General features: G+C 44.8%; 1 protein-coding gene across 1 annotated transcript in view; it reads right to left on the reverse strand.

The window, feature by feature from the left end:
• The window catches only part of CCDC141 (coiled-coil domain containing 141), a 108,218-nt gene that overhangs the window by 18,948 nt on the left and 63,433 nt on the right, over nt 1–25,837 (reverse strand). The window contains exons 9-17 of the mRNA XM_075831152.1: nt 25,414–25,555; nt 24,750–24,866; nt 24,431–24,622; nt 12,096–12,257; nt 10,510–10,686; nt 8,321–8,446; nt 4,101–4,280; nt 2,254–2,412; nt 1,215–1,382 (exon numbers count right to left, since the gene is read on the reverse strand). Of these exons, the coding sequence (XP_075687267.1) occupies nt 1,215–1,382; nt 2,254–2,412; nt 4,101–4,280; nt 8,321–8,446; nt 10,510–10,686; nt 12,096–12,257; nt 24,431–24,622; nt 24,750–24,866; nt 25,414–25,555 (1,423 nt within the window). The remainder of the gene's footprint in view (nt 1–1,214; nt 1,383–2,253; nt 2,413–4,100; nt 4,281–8,320; nt 8,447–10,509; nt 10,687–12,095; nt 12,258–24,430; nt 24,623–24,749; nt 24,867–25,413; nt 25,556–25,837) is intronic.

Raw genomic sequence — 25,837 nt, forward strand, 5'->3', positions numbered from 1 at the left:
CGTCTCTGTGCTTGATAGGCAGAAGGCCAAACGTGGCCTGTAGCCTAGTAAATGGCAGAGTAGGGAGATACTATTGAATGTGGCATCGCTACTGCTGTAGGAGCCACAGCGGCTGCTAGCGGAGCCACCGGGCATGGAAGGGGCCGTGACGAAGGGCAGCACAGGCCCCCTCCTGCCGCTTTGGCTGCTACAGCGGTAGTTACGCCAATGATAACAATTCTTTTTTAACTACCTTCTCAGCTAAGGTAATGAGAATATATAGGACTAAAAATGCAGAAATAATAATAGCAGGGTCATAACTAAAATTTTTATAGGGCCCCATAGCAAACTTGCGAAAAGGCCCCCACCTGATTGAGTAAGCTGAATTAAAGAAATGCAAACAGCCGCATAACTACTTTAACTTGAGAAGCAAGCAAAGGAAGGAGTGTAGTGTTATATATCAGATGTTCTGCACAAAGGAGAACCCACACAGTAGAGCTAGACGGCAGTAAGACAACACAATGTTTTTACCGCACAAAAAGGAACGATGTTCAAGGCTGTACCCAGGGGGGATCTGTTGGTGCCCACGGTTTGAGATGGAAAAATACCCGCATTACGCTCACTTTGCCAACTTCTACATGTGCTAGATAGGGTGGTTTAGGGGTGATTATTCCACAACAACTTTTGGATTGTGTGTGGCATTAACTGCAGTGGCTGATTGTAGTAAAGCTCTAAAATGTACCTATAATGTCCTTGTATTTCCTCTAAAAAATTCCAAAGTTTTGTGCTGAATTATTTCATAATATAGTAGGACTGAATCTCCATTTTTCAGAAAGAAAATTGTTTTATGATTCAACTTCATTGCTTCTCCCAAGCAGTGCTTTTATGCCACCAGAGTGGCCACATCAGCCTTTGGGCTCCCTAGAAGCTATTGTGGCTGCTACAGCTCTAGTTATGTCTGTAATCAATAGACATTCTGTTAGTACTTAATATAGGACAAAAACCCTGGAGAATAGATATTTTCTGGAGCGGTCGCTTAGTTTGTAATTCTAGCGTAATGATTGCTACTGTATATTCCCCAACATATAGATACTGAACAATTCCAGGTTACGTTGCAATAGAAAAGAAGCTGAAAAATCTAGTAAATCTGCGCCATTTAAAAAGCATGCGCCCTTTTTCCCCACACACATATATGGTTTGGCAAGTCTAAAAGTATGATACTTGTTTCAATTTACCTCATTGACCTCCCCTACGGATATGCATGGACATGGAAGCATGGAAGTATTGAAATTTCCGGATACATTCTTTTCCTGGTTTTTAACACTGGAGTTCCAGATCATACTTTCACGTTCCAAGTCATCAATTTGGTGCTGAAGGTCATGTAAGGATATAGTAATGTATTTCTAAAAGGAAAATACACAATAAAATAGATATATCTGTAATCAGTTATTTAAAGTGCCTGATCTGTAATATCAATAATTCTCCTTACATATTCCCTTAACCAATGTGTACATTCAAATATACTTTATGCTCTAATCTATACTAGATATAATAATATACAAATACAGCTATATTACTCGTGTGAAGTTTAGCATGCTTGCAGATGTTTAATAAAAAGAATGAGACACAATTACCATAGACTGTGGACATTACCATAGTAACCAGAATAAAATAAATCAAACAAAAACAATTGTTTTTATTGCTGGCTGCATTAAGAATATTGGAGACTCACTGGTGGCTACCGTGCATTGATATAGGCAGTAATAAATATGCAGAAGCTGCACTGTACCCCAGTGTATCTACAGAAGAATACCTCCATAATACAATCTGTGATGGAGCATGGCACAATATTTTTCTCCTCATGTATTCATACATAGAAAATCAAAGGCACATAGAGGTAGAGTATTGGCTCATTACAAGCTATGGGCACCGTATTAAAGAGTTTTCCAGGACTCTGATATTTATGACCAATCCTTAGTATAGGTCATCGATACCAGATCGGTGGTGGTCCGACTCCCAGCAGCCCCAAGATCAACCAATTAAAGTGGCCGCAGTACCAGGCACAGCCACTACAGACTGTACGGAGCTGTGCCTGTTAAGCAATAAAGCTGATCAGTGGTGGTGCCAAGAGTCAGATCCCCACTGAAACCTGTCTAAGGATCAATACAACACTGATCAAGAAAAGAGCCGGGTGCATGAGCCCTTGGTATATTTTTCAATAAATACCCTGTGAAAATAAAATAGAAAATGTGTACAAAGCAAAATCTTACTTACAGAATGTTGTGCAGTAGAAATGATTTGTGTTCCCAAGTTAAGAATAATTTTATATAAACCCTGGATATGTGCTTGATGCTCTTGCTTTTTTACCGGTTGGTTATCATACATAGCAAAAGTATGTGTAGGTTGCTCCAACTCTGTCTGAAGAATATTCAGCTAACAAAAAAACAGAAAATAAAAATTAAGTACAACAAAGAATTGTGCAGTAGTTATACATCTTATTCATTTTGATTGTTTTTTTTTTAGTCCTTATTGCTAACTTGCTTAAATTTTAGCCATACTGGCCAATTCTACCAAAATAACCTGGACACTGCAGGAAAAAGGGTAAACCTACCGTACTCCGGGAAGAATAGGCAAGTCTCCAAATTGTCCAGCGTCCTCTGGAAATACTCACCTTTCCTCGTTCCTGCAGCCCTCTTAGCTCCCAGGCACCACCGCAGACGACATCCTGATGCCCGGTGGCGCCTGGACATATAAAGAGTTGCAATCTGCACGAAGGAGGAGAGGTAAGTATCTGCAATGTCTGGTCTGGGGTCTGTATTTATTTAGAGGTCTGGTCTGGGGTCTGTATTTATTTAGGGAATCTAGTCTGAAGTCTGTATTTATTTAGGGGGCCTAATCTGGGGTACGTAATACTTTAGTAGCACTAAGGCCTGTATTTATTTAAAGGGTCTAGGGTCTGTATTTATTTAGTGGGTCTGTATTTATGTAGAGGGTATGGTCTAAGATCTGCATATATTTAGAGGTTCTGGTTTGGAGGTCTGTATTTTTTTAGGGGGTCTGTTCTGGGGTTTGTATTAATTTTGGGGTGTGATGAAGGGGGGCATATGCACTATTTGTTATTCGAGTTCCTTAGGTTGGGGGTGTGTCCTATATAGTTGGGAGTGGCATACAGCAGACAATTTTGTTCACTACGCTTTTCGGAATCTCCATGATCTTTCTTCTTAAAAATTATATGATTTTACAATAATATAGCGTAAACAATACTGGTAGAGACTGAATATACTTTGGCCACCATCCGGCACTGCCGCTAATAGATCTTGGGCCCAGTGCTAGCAATGCCACTGTATAATGGTAACATAGTATGAGTAGTTTACAAAAACTACCAACAGTGGATCTTTGCAGATCAGTCATAAAAGCTCAGACAGATATGAATCGCACATGATTACTGGCTATATGCATGCCCCAAGTCTATATAACAAAAAGCCTATCATGCAGCATGTCTAATGGTACTATTACACGGCCCGACATGGGCCATGTACACAAGTATCGATCAATGAGACAGCTCGTTGGTCGGCGCTCGTTTGCTCCTAACACACAGAGCAATGATTACTTATGTATAGGGACAAGGGCTTGTCCCATACATTTTCATAATTCGGCAGCGGATCTCCTTGATTACACAAAAAAAGTCTGAAAAATCTGCTTAAATAACCGCCGAATTTTAAAAATCTCAAAAATCCTGAAGAAATTTGGAGGCAGGTTTTTTTCTAAAAAACGCCATGTGAACATACCCTTACATTAGGACTCCTTGACAACAAGGCAATGCCTACAAGTCATAGAAAAATCGCATGATCACCACTTCATTGTTTTCGGATAAAAAAAGGTTGTAAGCATCCTTGAGACCATCACAAAGAGTTTGACATGGGCAAATTTTTAGCAATGGTCTTTTTTCCTATAGAGATAAAAAGTTACAATCCCAAAATTTTACTAAGCCTCTGACTGTGTTGCTGTGAAGCCCTAGTCCTGAATAATACATTCATACTACACAGACACATAAATATTCCTTTGCAATGTTCATAAAGTTTATCATGTAAACATATACTACTGAGGTTGTCTGTACTTACTTCTTTCTTCATCTTATAAAATTCCAAAATTTTTATAAAAAATTCTTCATATTCCGTAATAGTTTCCTTCAATTTCTGAGCAAGATCATGAACCTTCCCTGTTTTTACATCTGTTTTTGTTCCTTCCCGAGTAAGAAGCTCTGAGATCTTTACAGCTTGCTCCATTTCATCATTGAGTTTCTGGAAAGACAACCATGTACGCGTTATAAGAATTAACCCTCAAATACATAACCTGTAAGAACACAAACATAACACATCGGGGGCAATTTATTAAGACTGCCAGTTCAGACACCAGACCTAATGTAAAGAACGCTGAAGTGAGAGGCGCAAAATGTATTAAGAGGCGCGTGCCTCCTTAAAAAAAGGGGGTATCTCTGTCTATTCTTACGGCAGAAAGACACATCTACTTTAGCTACGAGCTGGAGCAGATTTGCGCTAAACTTCATGCCAGTTTCTAGCAAATACCTAAAAAATAAAAAAATGTATTTTGCAAATTTGCGATTTGAGGCATTTATGACTCTTCAATGCCAGAAAACTTGCGCAGAACGAATAGTATGTTCTTTATTTCCAGTTATTTTCTAGAAATTGTTGAATAGTTTTGGGTTACAAATACATTATATTAATAATTATTGCGTATATGGTCGAGGTATAATGGTACGCAGCTACTAGCGGCTGGATCTGATGCTCTGCATATTGTCACATCTAAATTTGAGTTGCATCCTCTCATCTTGTGGCATTGAAAACTTTTCCCACCAATTTTTAAGCCGGCCTGTCTATTGCAAATGGCTCCAACCTGGCTGTTTACCGCATGGCCCAAGACTCAGGTCATGTCCTAGGGTACAACTGCTTTTCCCCAGGTATTAGGATGAAAGCTCATATGTATGCTGAGCACTATGTTCTATCAGAAAAATATCTGCAGAAGTGCTGAATGTTATTTAGCTTTTTATTTTGGGCACATTGATAACTTAATGAGTTGAGTCCTATGGGAAACTACTTATAACATATTGAGATATAACAGGATATAGTGAAAAATGATAAGCACAGCATTGCTGCACTGACCATCTCAACCCAGCTACATCTATATAAAAGCCACAAAGTTTACACAACCAAATAAAACATTTACAAAGTTTTCTACTAATGAACAAACGAAACACCCAGGGTAAAAAACAAAAAGTTGTACAAGCCGCAAAAGGTTACTCTTCACATATACACTACCGTTCAAAAGTTTAGGGTCAATTTCCTCATTTTTGCAAGAAAAGCACCGTTTTTTTCAATGAAGATAACATTAAATTAATCAGAAATACACTCTATACATTGTTAATGTGGTAAATGACTATTCTAGCTGCAAACGTCTGGTTTTTGATGCAATAGCTACATAGGTGTATAGAGGCCCATTTCCAGCAACCATCACTCCAGTGTTCTAATGGTACATTGTGTTTACTAACTGTGTTAGAAGGCTAATGGATGATTAGAAAACACTTGAAAACCCTTGTGCAATTATGTTAGCACCGCTGTAAACAGTTTTGCTGTTTAGAGGAGCTATAAAACTGACCTTCCTTTGAGCTAGTTGAGAATCTGGAGCATTACATTTGTGGGTTCGATTAAAGTCTCAAAATGGCTAGAAAAAGAGAGCTTTCATGTGAAACTCGACAGTCTATTCTTGTTCTTAGAAATGAAGGCTATTCCATGCGAGAAATTGCCAAGAAACTGAAGATTTCCTACAACGGTGTGTACTACTCCCTTCAGAGGACAGCACAAACAGGCTCTAACCAGAGTAGAAAGAGAAGTGTGAGGCCCCGCTGCACAACTGAGCAACAAGACAAGTACATTAGAGTCTCTAGTTTGAGAAACAGACGCCTCACAGGTCCTCAACTGGCAGCTTCATTAAATAGTACCCGCAAAACGCCAGTGTCAACGTCTACAGTGAAGAGGCGACTCTGGGATGCTGGCCTTCAGGGCAGAGTGGCAAAGAAAAAGCCATATCTGAGACTGGCTAATAAAAGGAAAAGATTAATATGGGCAAAAGCACACAGACATTGGACAGAGGAAGATTGGAAAAAAGTGTTATGGACAGACGAATCGAAGTTTGAAGTGTTTGGATTACACAGAAGAACATTTGTGAGACGCAGAACAACTGAAAAGATGCTGGAAGAGTGCCTGACGCCATCTGTCAAGCATGGTGGAGGTAATGTGATGGTCTGGGGTTGCTTTGGTGCTGGTAAAGTGGGAGATTTGTACAAGGTAAAAGGGATTTTGAATAAGGAAGGCTATCACTCCATTTTGCAACGCCATGCCATACCCTGTGGACAGCGCTTGATTGGAGCCAATTTCATCCTACAACAGGACAATGACCCAAAGCACACCTCCAAATTATGCAAGAACTATTTAGGGAAGAAGCAGGCAGCTGGTATTCTATCTGTAATGGAGTGGCCAGCGCAGTCACCAGATCTCAACCCCATAGAGCTGTTGTGGGAGCAGCTTGACCGTATGGTACGCAAGAAGTGCCCATCAAGCCAATCCAACTTGAAGGAGGGGCTTCTGGAAGCATGGGGTGAAATTTCTCCCGATTACCTAAGCAAATTAACAGCTAGAATGCCAAAGGTCTGCAATGCTGTAATTGCTGCAAATGGAGCATTCTTTGACGAAAGCAAAGTCTGAAGGAGAAAATTATTATTTCAAATAAAAATCATTATTTCTAACCTTGTCAATGTCTTGACTATATTTTTTAGTCATTTTGCAACTCATTTGATAAATATATGTGTGAGCTTTCATGGAAAACACAAAATTGTCTGGGTGACCCCAAACTTTTGAACAGTAGTGTATATATATGGCCCATTTCATATAAACACTAGGGATCCTATTATACGGCCGGATATGGGTCGTGAAAATGAGCAACGATCAACAAGACAGCTCGTTGATCGGTGCTCGTTTGCTCCTTTCACAAGGAGAAATGGTTGCTTATGTATGGAGACGACTGCACATCCGATCGTTCATCCCCATACATTTTCATCATGTCGGCAGCGCAACTCTTTGATTACACAGGGAGATGCGCTGATTATATTTAATGCTGCACAAAAGAGCAGATCAGCCGATGAACGAGTGTTTTCTCGTTCATCGGCTGATCGTTGCTCTGATTACACAAGGCAATGATTGGGAACGAGCGCTATTATGAAAGCTCGTTTGTCCGATCTTTGACCTGTGTAATAGGGCTTTCCGGCTATGTTCACACATCATGATTTGTTGCAGATTTTGATACAGGTTTTTGAGCCAGAAGTGATTTCAAAAGTAATGGGAAATAAAGAGGAAGAACTTGTACTTCTTCTTCCTCCTGGATCCACTTCTGGCTTTAACTCAAAAATCTGCATCAAAATTTGCACTAAAATCATGATGTGTGAACATAAGGCTCCAACCGGTGCCAACTACAACTCCCAGGATACCTAGACAGCCTGCGGCAGAAAAGTTATCTTTCAGGGTTTTTTTTTGTGAGCAAGCAACTAAAGATTTTCCGACTGAATTACACTCCGTAAATAGAAAACAATGGATTCAGCACATCCTGAACAGAAGCTTCCAGATAAATGACAGAATATTGGATACTCTTATAGTAGAAGGACATATAGGGGTACATAAAGCTCATCAATGGCAGAAATGGGGTAACACATGATTTCATTCTTGAATATGTGCAAAGAGGACCTGCCACCTCTCCTGACATGTCTGTTTTAGTAAATACTTGTATTCCCCATTAAATAATGTTAAAGAATGTTTTCTGAAAACGCTGCATTGTGAAATTCTTCTGTTATTCCTCCTGGAAATATATAAGTAAAATGATAACTGGGATTACCACTCCCCTTGCCAAAAGACTGTGTCACAGTGTGTAGGAACATGTCCCATGGATAAAGTGAAGGGTAACACCCGGTTTTCATTTCATTCATACATTTCCAAGAGGAATAATAGAGGAACAGCACAACCCAGAATTCTAACTAAAAGATTCTCCAGAATTATTTTTTTTAAATGGGGAATGTAAGTATTTACTAAAACAAACATGGGAGCTGACAGACCCTCTTTATAATTAACTAAAACAAAATGTTTTAAATTCATATTCTAAAGAGCTGACAATCTAAATATGTGTTTTAAAAGATGGGTACAGATATATTTGACACCGGGGCCAAAAGTAACTGATTTTCAGGGCACACACACAAATATATATGAAGTGTTCGCCTCACCTGCAATTTTGCCTTGATGTTATACAGATTTTCTTGTGCATTTGCAATATTTTGGGGGTCATTTTCTAGGGTCAGCAAAGACAAAGGCTGCAGATCCTGCTCCAGTTCCTGTAGTCTGCTATTAGCCTAAAACATAACGATCCAATAATTATCACAACATTTCTAAAGTTGCAATTCCTCATCTTGTAACCCCTAATTTTTCTGATTTTTGTTTTAGTTTTTCATCCCCTCCTTCCAAAAGCCATAACTTTTTTATCATTCTATCAATAAAACCGTACGAGGGCTTGAGTTTCTTTAGGACGAGTTGTAGTTTTTCACGGGACCATTTATTGTACTGAGAAACTGAAAAAAAAATATTTGTGGGGTAGAATGGGAAAAAAACAGCGATTCCTCCATTTTGGGGAGGGGGATTGTTTTTACAGCGTTTATCGTGCGATAAAAACATTATGTTAACTTTATTCTGCAAGTCAATACGATTACGGCGATACAAAATGTATATAGTTTTTTTTTATGTTTTTCTACTTTTACATGGAAAAAACTAATTGTTAAAAATAAAATTTGTTTTGTGTCGCCAGATTCTGAGAGCCATAATTTTTTTGTGGGGCCAGCTGCAGTTTCTATTCGTACCATTTTTGTGTTCATGAAACTTTTTGATCACTTTTTATTCCATTTTGTGTGGGAGGTGAGATGACCAAAAAACGAAGATTCTGGTGTTTTAACATTAGTGTTTTTTTGTTTTTTTTATGGCATTCGTCTTGCGGGTTAAATAATATTACGATAGTTCAGACTTTTACGGACGCAATAATTCCAGTTGTGTTTATTTTTGGTATTTTACATTGCTTTTGGAGGAAATGGGAAAAGGTTTTTTTTTTGAACGTTTAATAACTTTCCTTTACTAGTCCCCCTAGGGGACTTGAACCAGCGATCATTGGATTGATGACAAGATATACTAAAATACTAATGTATTGCAGTATAGCGTGATTCTGACAGGCACCTATTAAGTCTTGCCTCCGGCAGAGCTTAGTGGATGAACCAAGATGGCAGACCTGAGGGCCTTCATTAGATTCCCATGCTGCCATGACGACCACCGGAACCCCGTGATCATGATGCTGTGGCAGGGGTGATGGCACGTTAGAGGGGGCCGCCTCCGTCATTCTAACGGCTTACATGGTGTGGTCGCTATTGACTTCGGCATCGAAGGGGTAAAATGAGCGGGATCCCACTCGTTACACTGAAGTGTCGGTTGTAAGATACAGCTGACGCGCTCGTCTATGGAGCGGGCCCAGCCCGTGAGTCTGCTCCATGCTCCCCCATCCGACCTCCTCCGTATATATATGGCGGATATCGGGAAGAGGTTAAATGAATGGGTAATCTGTAAAAATTCACTCCTGTTTAAGACAATGAAGACTGTAATAAGGATCTGTATTAAAGTATTTCAGCCTCCGTATGCGGGGAAGTTTTGTTACAAAATAAGAAATTTGCCCATCAGTGAAATGTCGGCAAAGCAAATTTTCGCATTTAATCAGTAAAATGTAAGCACAAGATTTATAAATGATATACAATTTCCAGTATTATGTTTTTACTTTTTCAAATAAAATAATGCAATGCATTTACAGTGAAATTCCTTTGATCCAGCATTAATGGGCCCTGATAGGTTTGGGCTTAGCAAATATTTTGGATCATTAGATGATCATGAAAAAAACGCATTAACCTGAACTGTAACGGTATGTTCACATGCGGCAGATTGGTTGCAGAAACTTCTTTCCGTTGTTGACATACACTAGTCCATACAGTCTGGGAAAGGCATGCAATGGGTAAAATGATATCTATGTCAAACAACATCTATGTAACGCTTTATATGGACAGACCTATGACAGCGAACCTTTCAACAATCTATTGTAAGTCTGTTGAAGCCAGGAGACATATGTCCTGTGTGATCTGCCACCTGAAACTGCTACCAGAGAAAGGTCTTTGGAAAATCACGATCATAAAGGTATATTCACACAGTGCAGTTTTGGTGCACAGTGCACCCCCCCCCCCCCCCCCCATGTAATATTATATTCTAGAGAAAACTTTGCTTATAACTATACCTAAAGTTCTCCTTTTAGTATGTCAGTTAATGAGAGAAAATAAGAAACGGGCTCAATGGAGGACTAGACGCTAGAAGCCATATTCTATTATGATCGTACCAATTTTAGCTGATCTTTAATTGTTCTCCATTGATGTTTGGAGGAATTTATCTGATTGACATGTTGTCTCCATCTTGACCACAGGTTTGTTATCTCAGCTTTGTCCTTATGCAACTTAGCCATCGTCTTCTCCACCTTTTGGACGTGTTTGTCCTTCAGGATCGAGTTCTTGTTCATCTGTAAGGCATTAATTTGTTGGTAACGGAGATTTATGCGCTCAGCTTTACCTGATCCCGTTCTTATATAAATAACTTAGTCAAATGGATAAGTCTCATGTGAATAACATCTATCATAATAATTTTACTTCCGAGGTAACCGGATTTTACAATTATATTATTTATATTCATTTCTAAGAGATTCGAATTGTGTATACAGTTCATATATTAGGACCAATATAAATACTTCATTCTTCAACAGGTAATCCCACTTTTAAGCCTCATGCACATGACCATCTTATGGATCTGTGTTGCACAGATCGTGAATAAGTCGCCTATATAAATCTATGGGCCGTACTGTACCTCAGATTTCATATGGAGGTAGGCAGTGTTGTGGCATCATACAATTTAATGTAAAACTCCCCTTTGATTAACATTGGCCGCATAACAAAAGTGAAATTTTCTATGTTTGTAATATGTCAAATAGTAGCATAGGCTACGGAGCCTGACATTCTGCATCCAGGACAGGACTGGGTTATGGGGTGCGGATATGTTAAGGGTTAATGTCCTGGGGTCTCCACAGACACTGCTCTCCCCTATCACATTTTCTCTTTGTGCTGCTATGTCACAGCTCTAAGGCCCTGTTCACACAACGGAATTTTCAAGCTGATTCCGACACGCTTTCCGCTTTTGAATCAGCATGAATTCTGTCAGTTGCAAGGCTTCCATTGATGTCAGCGTGCAGAATTTCAAACCCCCTCACTAAAAGGAAAAAGTGACAAGTCACTTTTTGACACGTTTTTTCCGCAGTGTATTCCGCGTCGGAAGCCACAAGCAGATTATCTCCATTGAATAGGGATAATCTGTGCGCAAAAAACGCTGCTGGAAACTGCCAAACCATGGCAGAAAACCGAAGACCAGACTAGATTTCTGTTGCCGAATATCTTCAGAATACACCGCGGAATTTTCCACTGAAAAAATCCATTGTGTGAACAAGACCTCAGGAGCCATCAGCCACTTTGAACAGATAGTGCCGCTAATAGCTCCCGAAACAGTGGCTGAAGGCCTCAGTTGCAATGTGGAGGGGATGGGAACGGTACACACATTTTATATATATATATATATATATATATATATATATGAGCCAGACCTAGAACCTATAACAGGACACCAAGGTAGTACATATTAACACATAATAAGAAAACTGATCTGTTAACAGCATCTTGGTGGCAGTTGCATTCTAGCATTTGGAGATTTGTCTACTAAACTTCCCAGTGTAAAAACAAATTAAAGCAGCGAGAAGTCTGCTGACTACTCCAATTTTAATGGAGTTTCACTTTGAAGTGGGAAAATCAAGCCTAAACTGATCACATATTATTCCATTTGGCATACATTTGGCATCTGCATCTATAAAGCACTTTGCATCCTCACCATTTTTATAATGTTCAAACAGTTTTGTCCCATATCTTGGACGGAGAAGAGTTCATCCAGCGCACTCTGAATCTGTGTGTCTGCCATCTCCAGCGTGGCTGTGGATACTTCGTCTGGATTTGGTGTATATACTTCCTTTAGATGTCGGATGTGTGAATCCAGCTTGTTACATTAATAAGACATAACTTTATTAGGCATATAAACAGTATTTCTAACATGGAAAGCCCAGTGTGGAGAATATTAAAGGAGTTGTCCACAATCTTTTTTTTCTAGAAACAGCGCCACACTTATCTATGTGTTGTGTCTGGTATTGCAGCTCAGCCCCATTCACTTGAATGTCGCTGTGAGTGAAGACTCGTTTCTCTAATCTTGTTTTACCCCTTTAAAAGGATTCTGTAAGTAGATTTTAGGGCAAAATGAACCATTACATTGTTACTTAGGGAAAACAGAATAGGTATTCTGACTAAGGGCATTCATATATAGGAATCGATTTGCGGTTAATACAAAATGTACTCAATCGCAGCAAAAACAATGATTTGACTGCGACGTGTGAACCCACCTTAACACAGTGGGTTTAAAGGGAACCGGTCGCTAGATTTTAGGGCACTAAATTGTTAAACCGTATCATTATACTGCTGGGGTTTAGCATCCCAAATGTGCCCCGCTCAAAACTCTCAGTTTTAGCATTTTGCATAAAAAGAAGTTATAATACTAAGTCCTGAGATGAGTCCAGGTGTAGTGGCCTCAGTTTCATCTGAGCACTCAGCATGTGCAGGACGCCATTGCACTCATCTTAGGACTCTTCTTTGGTCATTTACATTAAACGCACGCTATATTATAACTTCTTTTTAGATAAAAAGCTAACCTGGCAGGTGCACATTTTGGTCGCTAAACCCTAGCAGTATAAAGCTATGCTGGTGGTTTAGTGCCCTGAGATCTAATGACAGGTGCCCTTTAAATCCACTCTGTTACTGTAATGGCAGAAAGGAGGTGAAGGGAAAGTGAGCCCTAATCTACCCACCGCCCTGTCCCTGCCTACTTGCAACGACCCGCCCTAGGCGACGGGGTACAACTGGGCGGCGGTCCCTACGCTGTCTAAGTGCACGGGAGAACAAACAGGGAACACGCAAGGGAAGGGGCAGTAGCCCACGGAACGCCGCGAGGAAACGGAGCGGTGAATGAGTTGTCAGGACCAGGATGAAGTGGAGTATACCCAAGTGAGCACGGAGGAGGAAGCAAGCCGGAGGCAAAGCAAAGCGGGTTAAGCAGAACAGCAGCAAGGCAGAAGCACGGCAGAAGCAGGCTGGAGCAAGCAGCAGTGGGGCCAGGAATCCAAAAGAATTACAAGCACTGAGGAGGAGAACACAGCAGGTAATAAAGGACAGGGGGCGGAGCTAACTCCGACTGACCAGGCCGCGATAGGCTCTCCCACTCCTGAGCCTGCCACCCTGGTTGGTGGGAGATGGTGTCAGTCGAACAGGTCTGGCCTCAGGTGTGGATTGATTAATCCCAGGAGTATACCTAGACGTAGTACCTGGCAGATCCCTAACAGTACTCCCCCTTTTATGAGGGACCACCGGACCCTTACTAAGAGGACCCGGTTTAGTAGGGAAGAGAAGGTGGAACCTCCTGATCAATACCCCAGCGTGAACATCACGGGCAGGTACCCAAGTCCTCTCCTCCGGCCCGTACCCTCTCCAATGGACCAGGTACTGGAGGGAGCCCTGTACCATCCTACTGTCCATAATCTTGGCCACCTCGAATTCCACCCCCTCAGGGGTGAGAACGGGAACAGGAGGTTTCCTCGAGGGGGACCAGGACGGGGAGCAGCGTTTAAGGAGGGAGGCATGGAAGACGTCATGTATGCGAAAGGATGGGGGCAGCTCCAGACGGAAGGATACAGGGTTGAGGACTTCAATGATCTTATAAGGCCCAATAAATCGGGGAGCAAACTTCCTGGACGGGACCTTAAGGCGCAAGTTCCTGGACGACAACCAGACCAAATCCCCGACGACAAACCGGGGGTTAGCAGAACGTCTACTATCCGCCTGAATCTTTTGTGCGCTCTGGGACGCCTCTAGGTTCTTCTGAACCTGGGCCCAGACAGTGCACAGTTCCCGATGAACATCCTCTACCTCAGGATTATTGGAACAACCAGGGGAAACGGAGGAGAACCTTGGGTTAAACCCGAAATTACAGAAAAACGGGGGGACCCCTGACGAGTTACTGACCCGGTTATTCAGGGAAAATTCAGCAAGGGGAAGGAATGAGACCCAATCGAATTGACAGTCAGAGATGAAACACCTTAAATATTGTTCCAGGGACTGGTTAGTCCTCTCCATTTGGCCATTAGTTTCGGGATGGAAGGCGGAGGAGAAGGACAGATCAATCTCCAACTTTTTACAAAAGGCTCTCCAAAATAAGGAAACAAATTGTACCCCTCTGTCAGAAACGATATTGACTGGGGCCCCATGGAGACGCAGGATGTGTTTCACAAACAAAGAAGCTAACGTCTTGGCGTTAGATAGCTTCTTAAGGGGCACAAAGTGGCACATCTTGCTGAAGCGGTCTACTACCACCCACACCACCGACTTGCCCTGAGATGGAGGCAAATCGGTGATAAAATCCATGGAGATATGGGTCCAAGGTCTCTGGGGAATGGGCAAGGAATGTAGTAGGCCCGCAGGTCGGGACCTAGGGGTTTTGGACCTAGCGCAAACCTCACAAGCGGCGACGTAAGCCCTAACGTCTTTAGGCAACCCAGGCCACCAATAGTTTCTGGTAATGAGGTGTTTGGTGCCCAAGATGCCAGGATGACCAGATAGAGCGGAGTCATGGTTTTCCCTGAGTACCCTTAGCCGGTATTGCAGGGGAACAAACAGTTTGTCCCCAGGGACGTTCCCGGGAGCTGCACCCTGATCAGCCGCGATATCAGAAGCTAAATCAGAATCCGTGGCAGAAACGATTATACCAGGGGGTAAAATACAAGCAGGATCCTTCTTGGAAGGAGGATTGGCCATGAAACTACGTGACAGGGCATCAGCCTTAATATTCTTGGACCCAGCCCTATAGGTAACCAAGAAATTAAATCTGGTAAAGAATAGTGCCCACCGAGCTTGTCTAGGATTAAGCCTCCGGGCCGATTCTAGGAAAACCAGATTCTTGTGATCCGTAAGGACCGTTACCTGGTGTCTGGCCCCCTCCAGGAAGTGGCGCCACTCTTCAAAAGCCCATTTAATGGCTAGAAGTTCGCGGTTGCCAATATCATAGTTACTCTCCGTGGGCGAAAACTTCCTAGAGAAGTAAGCACAGGGGCGGAGATGGGTGAGGGAGCTGGTACCCTGGGACAAGACGGCCCCCACTCCCACCTCGGAATGCGTCAACCTCCACAATAAATGGCTCCTCTTGGTTGGGCTGAATCAGCACGGGGGCCGAGATAAAGCACTTCTTGAGGGTCTCAAAGGCCTGGACGGCCTCAGGGGGCCAATGGAGGACATCAGCACCCTTGCGAGTAAGGTCCGTAAGAGGCTTAGCGACGACCGAGAAGTTGGCAATAAATCTCCTGTAATAGTTGGCGAACCCTAAAAAACACTGTAACGCCTTAAGGGAGGCAGGTTGGACCCATTCCGCCACAGCCTGAACCTTGGCAGGGTCCATGCGGAATTCATGAGGAGTGAGGATTTGCCCTAAAAATGGTATCTCCTGTACCCCAAAGACACATTTTTCAGTCTTAGCAAACAGATTATTCTCCCGAAGGACCTGGAGCACCTTCCTGACATGCTCCACGTGGGAGGACCAGTCCTTGGAAAACACCAGTATGTCATCAAGGTACACAACAAGAAAATTACCCAGGTAATCTCTCAGGATTTCATTAATAAAATTCTGGAAGACAGCAGGGGCATTACACAACCCAAAGGGCATGACCAGGTATTCGAAATGACCCTCGGGTGTGTTGAACGCAGTTTTCCACTCATCACCCTCTTTGATGCGGATAAGGTTATATGCCCCCCGTAGATCGAACTTAGAAAACCATTGGGCTCCCTGAACCTGATTAAAAAAATCCGGAATCAAAGGAAGTGGATACTGGTTCCTTACGGTGACCTTATTCAGGTTACGATAATCAATGCACAGCCTAAGACCACCATCCTTCTTCCCCACAAAGAAAAAGCCAGCACCTACAGGAGAAGTCGAGGGGCGAATGAAACCCTTGGCCAGGCATTCTTGGATATACACCCTCATAGCTTCACGTTCAGGACATGAAAGATTAAATATCCTACCCTTAGGAAGCTTGGCACCAGGCACCAAATCGATGGCGCAATCGTAATCTCTATGGGGGGGCAACACCTCGGAGGCCTCCTTAGAAAACACATCGGCGAAGTCCTGAACAAACTCAGGAAGCGTGTTTACCTCCTCCCGGGGAGAAATAGAGTTAACAGAAAGACATGACATAAGACATTCACTACCCCATTTGGTGAGATCCCCAGTATTCCAATCAAACGTGGGATTATGCAGCTGCAACCAGGGAAGACCTAATACCAGATCAGACGATAATCCCTGCATCACCAGTACAGAGCACTGCTCCAAATGCATGGAGCCAACCAGGAGTTCAAAAACAGGAGTATGCTGAGTAAAATAACCATTAGCAAGGGGAGTTGAGTCGATACCTACTACAGGGATAGGATAAGGTAAATCAATAAAAGGCATTTTTAGAGACATAGCAAATTCCACAGACATGATATTAGCAGATGAGCCAGAATCCACGAAGGCACTGCCAGTGGCAGACCGGCCAGCAAACGAGACCTGAAAGGGAAGCAAAATTTTATTGCGTTTCACATTAACGGGAAATACCTGTGCGCCCAAGTGACCTCCCCGATGATCACTTAGGCGCGGAAGTTTTCCGGCTTTTTATTCTTGCGCCTGGGACAGGTGTTCAGAAGATGCTTGTCGTCCCCACAGTAGAAGCAGAGACCATTCATTCTGCGAAACTCCCTACGTTGTCGAGGGACATGGAGGCCTCGAGTTGCATAGGTACCTCCGAGTCCTCCGTGGAGGGGCGAGGAGACGGGACCTCGGGGGGAATCGCAGAAAAGTCAGAGGGGAGCACATTGAAGCGTTCAAGCTGACGTTCCCTGAGACGTCGGTCAAGTCGTACTGCTAGGGCCATAACCTGGTCAAGGGAGTCAGAAGAGGGGTAACTAACCAGCAGATCCTTCAGGGCGTCAGATAATCCTAACCTAAACTGGCACCTTAGGGCCGGATCATTCCACCGAGAAGCTACGCACCACTTTCTAAAATCAGAACAGTATTCCTCAACAGGTCTCCTACCCTGACGTAAGGTCACCAGCTGACTCTCGGCTAAAGCAGTCCTGTCAGTCTCGTCGTAAATGAGTCCGAGGGCAGAGAAAAAGCGATCAACAGAGGAAAGTTCAGGGGCGTCAGGAGCCAAGGAGAAGGCCCACTCTTGGGGCCCTTCCTGGAGTCGGGATATGATGATACCCACCCGCTGGTTCTCGGAACCTGAGGAGTGGGGTTTAAGGCAGAAATACAGTCTGCAACTCTCCCGGAAGGAGATTAACGTCTTACGGTCCCCTGAGAACCGGTCAGGTAACTTGAGGTCGGGTTCTAGAGGTGAGGTGAGGGGAACTACTACGGCAGCGTCACCCTGGTTGACTCTCTGGGCCAGGGCCTGGACCTGTAGGGAGAGGCCCTGCATCTGCTGGGTCAGGGTCTCAAGGGGGTCCATGATAGCGTCAGCGTAGGGGAAATGGTAGACTAGGTAAGGGGCTTGTAATTATGTAATGGCAGGAAGGAGGTGAAGGGAAAGTGAGCCCTAATCTACCCACCGCCCTGTCCCTGCCTACTTGCAACGACCCGCCCTAGGCGACGGGGTACAACTGGGCGGCGGTCCCTACGCTGTCTAAGTGCACGGGAGAATAAACAGGGAACACGCAAGGGAAGGGGCAGTTGCCCACGGAACGCCGCGAGGAAACGGAGCGGTGAATGAGTTGTCAGGACCAGGATGAAGTGGAGTATACCCAAGTGAGCACGGAGGAGGAAGCAAGCCGGAGGCAAAGCAAAGCGGGTTAAGCAGAACAGCAGCAAGGCAGAAGCACGGCAGAAGCAGGCTGGAGCAAGCAGCAGTGGGGCCAGGAATCCAAAAGAATTACAAGCACTGAGGAGGAGAACACAGCAGGTAATAAAGGACAGGGGGCGGAGCTAACTCCGACTGACCAGGCCGCGATAGGCTCTCCCACTCCTGAGCCTGCCACCCTGGTTGGTGGGAGATGGTGTCAGTCGAACAGGTCTGGCCTCAGGTGTGGATTGATTAATCCCAGGAGTATACCTAGACGTAGTACCTGGCAGATCCCTAACAGTTACGGTGTATTTACACAGCTCAGTCAAATCCTGTTTTTTGCTGCAATTTTGTGAAAATCTGAAAACACGCAATTTGATTGTGACATACGTATGCTCCCTTAGTCCAAATGCCTATGCTATTTGCCCTGAGTAACAGAGTAACTGTTCATCCTGTACTTGGTTTAACTACTAAGACCATCATATTCACTGTAGTTGTTAGGGATCTGCCAGGTACTTCATCTAGGTATACTCCTGGGATTAATCAATCCACACCTGAGGCCAGACCTGTTCGACTGACACCATCTCCCACCAACCAGGGTGGCAGGCTCAGGAGTGGGAGAGCCTATCGCGGCCTGGTCTGTCGGAGTTAGCTCCGCCCCCTGTCCTTTATTACCTGCCCTGTTCTCTCCCTCAGTGCTTGTAATTCTTTTGGATTCCTGGCCCCACTGCTGCTTGCTCCAGCCTGCTTCTGCCGTGCTTCTGCCTTGCTGCAGTTCTGCTTGACCTGCTTTGCTTTGCCCCTGGCTTGCTTCTGTCTCCTTGCCCGCTTGGGTGTACTCACTTCGTCCTGGTCCTGACTGTCCGTTCGCCGCTCCGTGGCGTTCCGTGGCTACTGCCCCTTCCCTTGCATGTTCCCTGTTTGTTTTCCTGTGCACTTAGACAGCGTAGGGACCGCCGCCCAGTTGTACCTCGTCGCCTAGGGCGAGTCGTTGCAAGTAGGCAGGGACAGGGCGGTGGGTAGATTAGGGCTCACTTTCCCTTCACCTCCTTCCGGCCATTACATAATTACAAGCCCTTACCTAGTCTACCATTTCTCCTACGCTGACGCTATCATGGACCCCCTTGAGACCCTGGCCCAGCAGATGCAGGGCCTCTCCCTACAGGTCCAGGCCCTGGCCAAAAGGGTCAATCAGGGTGACGCTGCTTTAGTAGTACCCCTCACCTCACCTCTAGAACCCGACCTCAAGTTACCTGACCGGTTCTCAGGGGACCGTAAGACGTTTCTCTCCTTCCGGGAGAGTTGCAGACTGTATTTCCGCCTAAAGCCCCACTCCTCAGGTTCCGAGAACCAGCGGGTGGGTATCATCATATCCCGACTCCAGGAAGGGCCCCAAGAGTGGGCCTTCTCCTTGGCTCCTGACGCCCCTGAACTTTCCTCTGTTGATCGTTTTTTCTCTGCCCTCGGACTCATTTACGACGAGACTGACAGGACTGCCTTAGCCGAGAGTCAGCTGGTGACCTTACGTCAGGGTAGGAGACCGGTTGAGGAATACTGTTCTGATTTTAGGAAGTGGTGCGTAGCTTCTCAGTGGAACGATCCGGCCCTAAGGTGCCAGTTTAGGTTAGGATTATCTGACGCCCTGAAGGATCTGCTGGTTAGCTACCCCTCGTCTGACTCCCTTGACCAGGTTATGGCCCTAGCAGTACGACTTGACCGACGTCTCAGGGAACGTCAGCTAGAACGCTTCAGTGTGCTCCCCTCTGACTTTTCTGCGATCCCCCCCGAGGTCCCGTCTCCTCGCCCCTCCACGGAGGACTCGGAGGTACCTATGCAACTCGGGGCCTCCATGTCCCCTCGACAACGTAGGGAGTTTCGCAGAATGAATGGTCTCTGCTTCTACTGTGGGGACGACAAGCATCTACTGAACACCTGTCCCAGGCGCAAGAATAAGAAGCCGGAAAACTTCCGCGCCTAAGTGATCATCGGGGAGGTCACTTGGGCGCACAGGTATTTCCCGTTAATGTGAAACGCAATAAAATTTTGCTTCCCTTTCAGGTCTCGTTTGCTGGCCGGGCTGCCACGGGCAGTGCTTTCGTGGATTCAGGGTCATCTGCTAATATCATGTCTGCGGAATTTGCTATGTCTCTAAAGATGCCTTGTATTGATTTACCTTATCCTATCCCTGTAGTAGGAATCGACTCAACTCCCCTTGCTAATGGTTATTTTACTCAGCATACTCCTGTTTTTGAACTCCTTGTTGGCTCCATGCATTTGGAGCAGTGCTCTGTACTGGTGATGCAGGGATTATCGTCTGATCTGGTTTTAGGCCTTCCCTGGTTGCAGTTGCATAATCCCACGTTTGATTGGAATACTGGGGATCTCACCAAATGGGGTAATGAATGTCTTATGTCATGTCTTTCTGTTAACTCTATTTCTCCCCGGGAGGAGGTAAACACGCTTCCTGAGTTTGTTCAGGATTTCGCCGATGTGTTTTCTAAGGAGGCCTCCGAGGTGTTGCCCCCCCATAGAGATTACGATTGCGCTATCGATTTGGTGCCTGGTGCCAAGCTTCCTAAGGGGAGGATATTTAATCTTTCATGTCCTGAACGTAAAGCTATGAGGGAATATATCCAAGAATGCCTGGCCAAGGGTTTCATTCGCCCCTCGACTTCTCCTGTAGGTGCTGGCTTCTTCTTCGTGGGGAAGAAGGATGGTGGTCTTAGGCCGTGCATTGATTATCGTAACCTGAATAAGGTCACCGTAAGGAACCAGTACCCACTTCCTTTGATTCCGGATCTTTTTAATCAGGTTCAGGGAGCCCAATGGTTTTCTAAGTTCGATCTACGGGGGGCATATAACCTTATCCGCATCAAAGAGGGGGATGAGTGGAAAACTGCGTTCAACACACCCGAGGGTCATTTCGAATACCTGGTCATGCCCTTTGGGTTGTGTAATGCCCCTGCTGTCTTCCAGAATTTTATTAATGAAATCCTGAGAGAGTACCTGGGTAATTTTCTTGTTGTGTACCTTGATGACATACTGGTGTTTTCCAAGGACTGGTCCTCCCACGTGGAGCATGTCAGGAAGGTGCTCCAGGTCCTTCGGGAGAATAATCTGTTTGCTAAGACTGAAAAATGTGTCTTTGGGGTACAGGAGATACCATTTTTAGGGCAAATCCTCACTCCTCATGAATTCCGCATGGACCCTGCCAAGGTTCAGGCTGTGGCGGAATGGGTCCAACCTGCCTCCCTTAAGGCGTTACAGTGTTTTTTAGGGTTCGCCAACTATTACAGGAGATTTATTGCCAACTTCTCGGTCGTCGCTAAGCCTCTTACGGACCTTACCCGCAAGGGTGCTGATGTCCTCCATTGGCCCCCTGAGGCCGTCCAGGCCTTTGAGACCCTCAAGAAGTGCTTTATCTCGGCCCCCGTGCTGATTCAGCCCAACCAAGAGGAGCCATTTATTGTGGAGGTTGACGCTTCCGAGGTGGGAGTGGGGGCCGTCTTGTCCCAGGGTACCAGCTCCCTCACCCATCTCCGCCCCTGTGCTTACTTCTCTAGGAAGTTTTCGCCCACGGAGAGTAACTATGATATTGGCAACCGCGAACTTCTAGCCATTAAATGGGCTTTTGAGGAGTGGCGGCACTTCCTGGAGGGGGCCAGACACCAGGTAACGGTCCTTACGGATCACAAGAATCTGGTTTTCCTAGAATCGGCCCGGAGGCTTAATCCTAGACAAGCTCGGTGGGCACTATTCTTTACCAGATTTAATTTCTTGGTTACCTATAGGGCTGGGTCCAAGAATATTAAGGCTGATGCTCTGTCACGTAGTTTCATGGCCAATCCTCCTGAGAAGGATCCTGCTTGTATTTTACCCCCTGGTATAATCGTCTCTGCCACGGATTCTGATTTAGCTTCTGATATCGCGGCTGATCAGGGTGCAGCTCCCGGGAACGTCCCTGGGGACAAACTGTTTGTTCCCCTGCAATACCGGCTGAGGGTACTCAGGGAAAACCATGACTCCGCTCTATCTGGTCATCCTGGCATCTTGGGCACCAAACACCTCATTACCAGAAACTATTGGTGGCCTGGGTTGCCTAAAGACGTTAGGGCTTACGTCGCCGCTTGTGAGGTTTGCGCTAGGTCCAAAACCCCTAGGTCCCGACCTGCGGGCCTACTACGTTCCTTGCCCATTCCCCAGAGACCTTGGACCCATATCTCCATGGATTTTATCACCGATTTGCCTCCATCTCAGGGCAAGTCGGTGGTGTGGGTGGTAGTCGACCGCTTCAGCAAGATGTGCCACTTTGTGCCCCTTAAGAAGCTACCTAACGCCAAGACGTTAGCTTCTTTGTTTGTGAAACACATCCTGCGTCTCCATGGGGCCCCAGTCAATATCGTTTCTGACAGAGGGGTACAATTTGTTTCCTTATTTTGGAGAGCTTTTTGTAAAAAGTTGGAGATTGATCTGTCCTTCTCCTCCGCCTTCCATCCCGAAACTAATGGCCAAACGGAAAGGACCAACCAATCCCTGGAACAATATTTAAGGTGTTTCATCTCTGACTGTCAATTCGATTGGGTCTCATTCCTTCCCCTTGCTGAATTTTCCTTGAATAACCGGGTCAGTAACTCGTCAGGGGTCTCCCCGTTTTTCTGTAATTTCGGGTTTAACCCAAGATTCTCCTCCGTCTCCCCTGGTTGTTCCAATAATCCTGAGGTAGAGGATGTTCATCGGGAACTGTGCACCGTCTGGGCCCAGGTTCAGAAGAACCTAGAGGCGTCCCAGAGCGCACAAAAGATTCAGGCGGATAGTAGACGTTCTGCTAACCCCCGGTTTGTCGTCGGGGATTTGGTCTGGTTGTCGTCCAGGAACTTGCGCCTTAAGGTCCCGTCCAGGAAGTTTGCTCCCCGATTTATTGGACCTTATAAGATCATTGAAGTCCTCAACCCTGTATCCTTCCATCTGGAGCTCCCCCCATCATTTCGCATACATGACGTCTTCCATGCCTCCCTCCTTAAACGCTGCTCCCCGTCCTGGTCCCCCTCGAGGATACCTCCTGTTCCCGTTCTCACCCCTGAGGGGGTGGAATTCGAGGTGGCCAAGATTATGGACAGTAGGATGGTCCAGGGCTCCCTCCAGTACCTGGTCCATTGGAGAGGATACGGGCCGGAGGAGAGGACTTGGGTACCTGCCCATGATGTTCACGCTGGGGTATTGATCAGGAGGTTCCACCTTCGCTTCCCCACTAAACCGGGTCCCCTTAGTAAGGGTCCGGTGGCCCCTCATAAAAGGGGGAGTACTGTTAGGGATCTGCCAGGTACTTCATCTAGGTATACTCCTGGGATTAATCAATCCACACCTGAGGCCAGACCTGTTCGACTGACACCATCTCCCACCAACCAGGGTGGCAGGCTCAGGAGTGGGAGAGCCTATCGCGGCCTGGTCTGTCGGAGTTAGCTCCGCCCCCTGTCCTTTATTACCTGCCCTGTTCTCTCCCTCAGTGCTTGTAATTCTTTTGGATTCCTGGCCCCACTGCTGCTTGCTCCAGCCTGCTTCTGCCGTGCTTCTGCCTTGCTGCAGTTCTGCTTGACCTGCTTTGCTTTGCCCCTGGCTTGCTTCTGTCTCCTTGCCCGCTTGGGTGTACTCACTTCGTCCTGGTCCTGACTGTCCGTTCGCCGCTCCGTGGCGTTCCGTGGCTACTGCCCCTTCCCTTGCATGTTCCCTGTTTGTTTTCCTGTGCACTTAGACAGCGTAGGGACCGCCGCCCAGTTGTACCTCGTCGCCTAGGGCGAGTCGTTGCAAGTAGGCAGGGACAGGGCGGTGGGTAGATTAGGGCTCACTTTCCCTTCACCTCCTTCCGGCCATTACAGTAGTAGTATCAGTTTCTAGCGTCAGTGACTGTAGTCTGTGAATGTACTACAGAATACAGGCTGTTGTAATATAGCCTTGACAGATGATTTACATTTAAAACATAACATTGGCCATATATTAGTGAAGCAAATGTTAGAGCAGTAGCCAAAGTTTATCAATTATGTTTTATTCACGTATTGACATGGTCCATGCCTGGTATACAGGCAATATTGCTGAATGCAGTGTATTTCTGTCTGTCTTTGTCAGGCTATGGATGCCAGACCAGTGTACAAAGTGCATTACTTTGTCAGCAGTTGTATCCGGCTCAGGCATAAAACAACTTACTTGACACATCTGACATATATAAGCTCAATTGCATTTTGCCTTTTACCTTCAAGACTTGATTTACCTCTTCTGAAGACTTTATAAAGGCAATGTAAACATTTATAACTTCTAGTTTTTCATCAATACTTTGATCCAGAGCTTTCAGTTTTTCACCCATTAGTCGTGACTGACTAGAAAACACTTCACCTCCAGGGGGCGCTGTCTGTATTACTTCCCTTATGAGTTGTGCAATAGACTCCATAAATTTGGATGCTTCCTGTTTAGATTAAAAAAATAAAACTAAACCTTTCAACGCCCTTTTTTTTATACAGAAGATCCTTTACATAGTTGCCAATGTATTAAATATCCTATTTAGTTTACAGTTATGTTATCTTTTGTATCACCTTAGTTTGTTTAGCCAGTTCTCCAAGTTTATACCGCACATCCTCGCACTCACTAATACAGTCCGGATTGCTGTGACTTTCCAAATCTGTATTTATATTGTGGATCCATGTTGATATCTACAAAACAAAAATGTGTATTTTGCCAGATGTCACTAAGCTTCATCATCAGCGACGTACACAAAAGAGAGGGGTCCCATAGCAAAAATCAAACTGGGCTCCCATTGTGGTGCTGGGTTTTTCCCACATAGGACAAAAGGGCCTGATGTTTGTTCCTCCATGCCCTTTGCCATGACTATTTGCTAATAATGCAGTTCCTTTAGAGAGAGGAGTCCTGCACAAATTCTGGCCACCTGATGACATAGAGGAAGGATCCAACCAGGGCTGGGCCCCCTCTCTCCAAGGATTCCATAGCAGCCACATGTTCAGCTCTTATTCTGTATTATTATCATACTTTATTATAGATATTGTTATTCCTTTATACTTTTACTCTTTGGGTAAAAGAAAAAACTGCACCAAACTTGCCTTAAAAATGCATTTGCGTTTTACACCCTCAATGACCCAAAAAATTATCACTATTTTAGGAATTTGCATTTTGCACAACTAAGCATATTGAGCTCATTCCTTGTAACTTTTCTCTTATTCCTGTAAATGTTGTGCATTGTACCTTCTTAAGATGATCCTCTAATGACGCCATTATTTCCTGTTGCTTGAAGGAATTTTCCATAGATACAGGGCTCTGGCCGATTAGCTGATCTACTCTTTTCTGAAGGTATCCAATCATTTCCTGAATTCCAGTCATCCCAGGGCTAAATATGAACCATACAGCTGTTAGCACCTCTATTGCTTTGGATAACAGCCAAGATAATGAACATGAGAATAACTTTTCAGCTTTACCTAGAACAAGTCATGACTCCAAGAATTGCATTGATTAATCTCCCAGCATGCACTGGGTCCTGAAAGACGCATCCAACTTTTCATTTTTAATAATAAAAGTACATAAGTCAGTCCACAATTGAATCTGTTTTATATTTATATAACTTCCCTGACCCTACAGAGGAGAAGAAACATTAGGTCTTTTTTTTTATGTT

The sequence above is a fragment of the Rhinoderma darwinii genome, chromosome 6, assembly GCF_050947455.1.
Source record: "Rhinoderma darwinii isolate aRhiDar2 chromosome 6, aRhiDar2.hap1, whole genome shotgun sequence".
Taxonomy (NCBI): domain Eukaryota; kingdom Metazoa; phylum Chordata; class Amphibia; order Anura; family Rhinodermatidae; genus Rhinoderma; species Rhinoderma darwinii.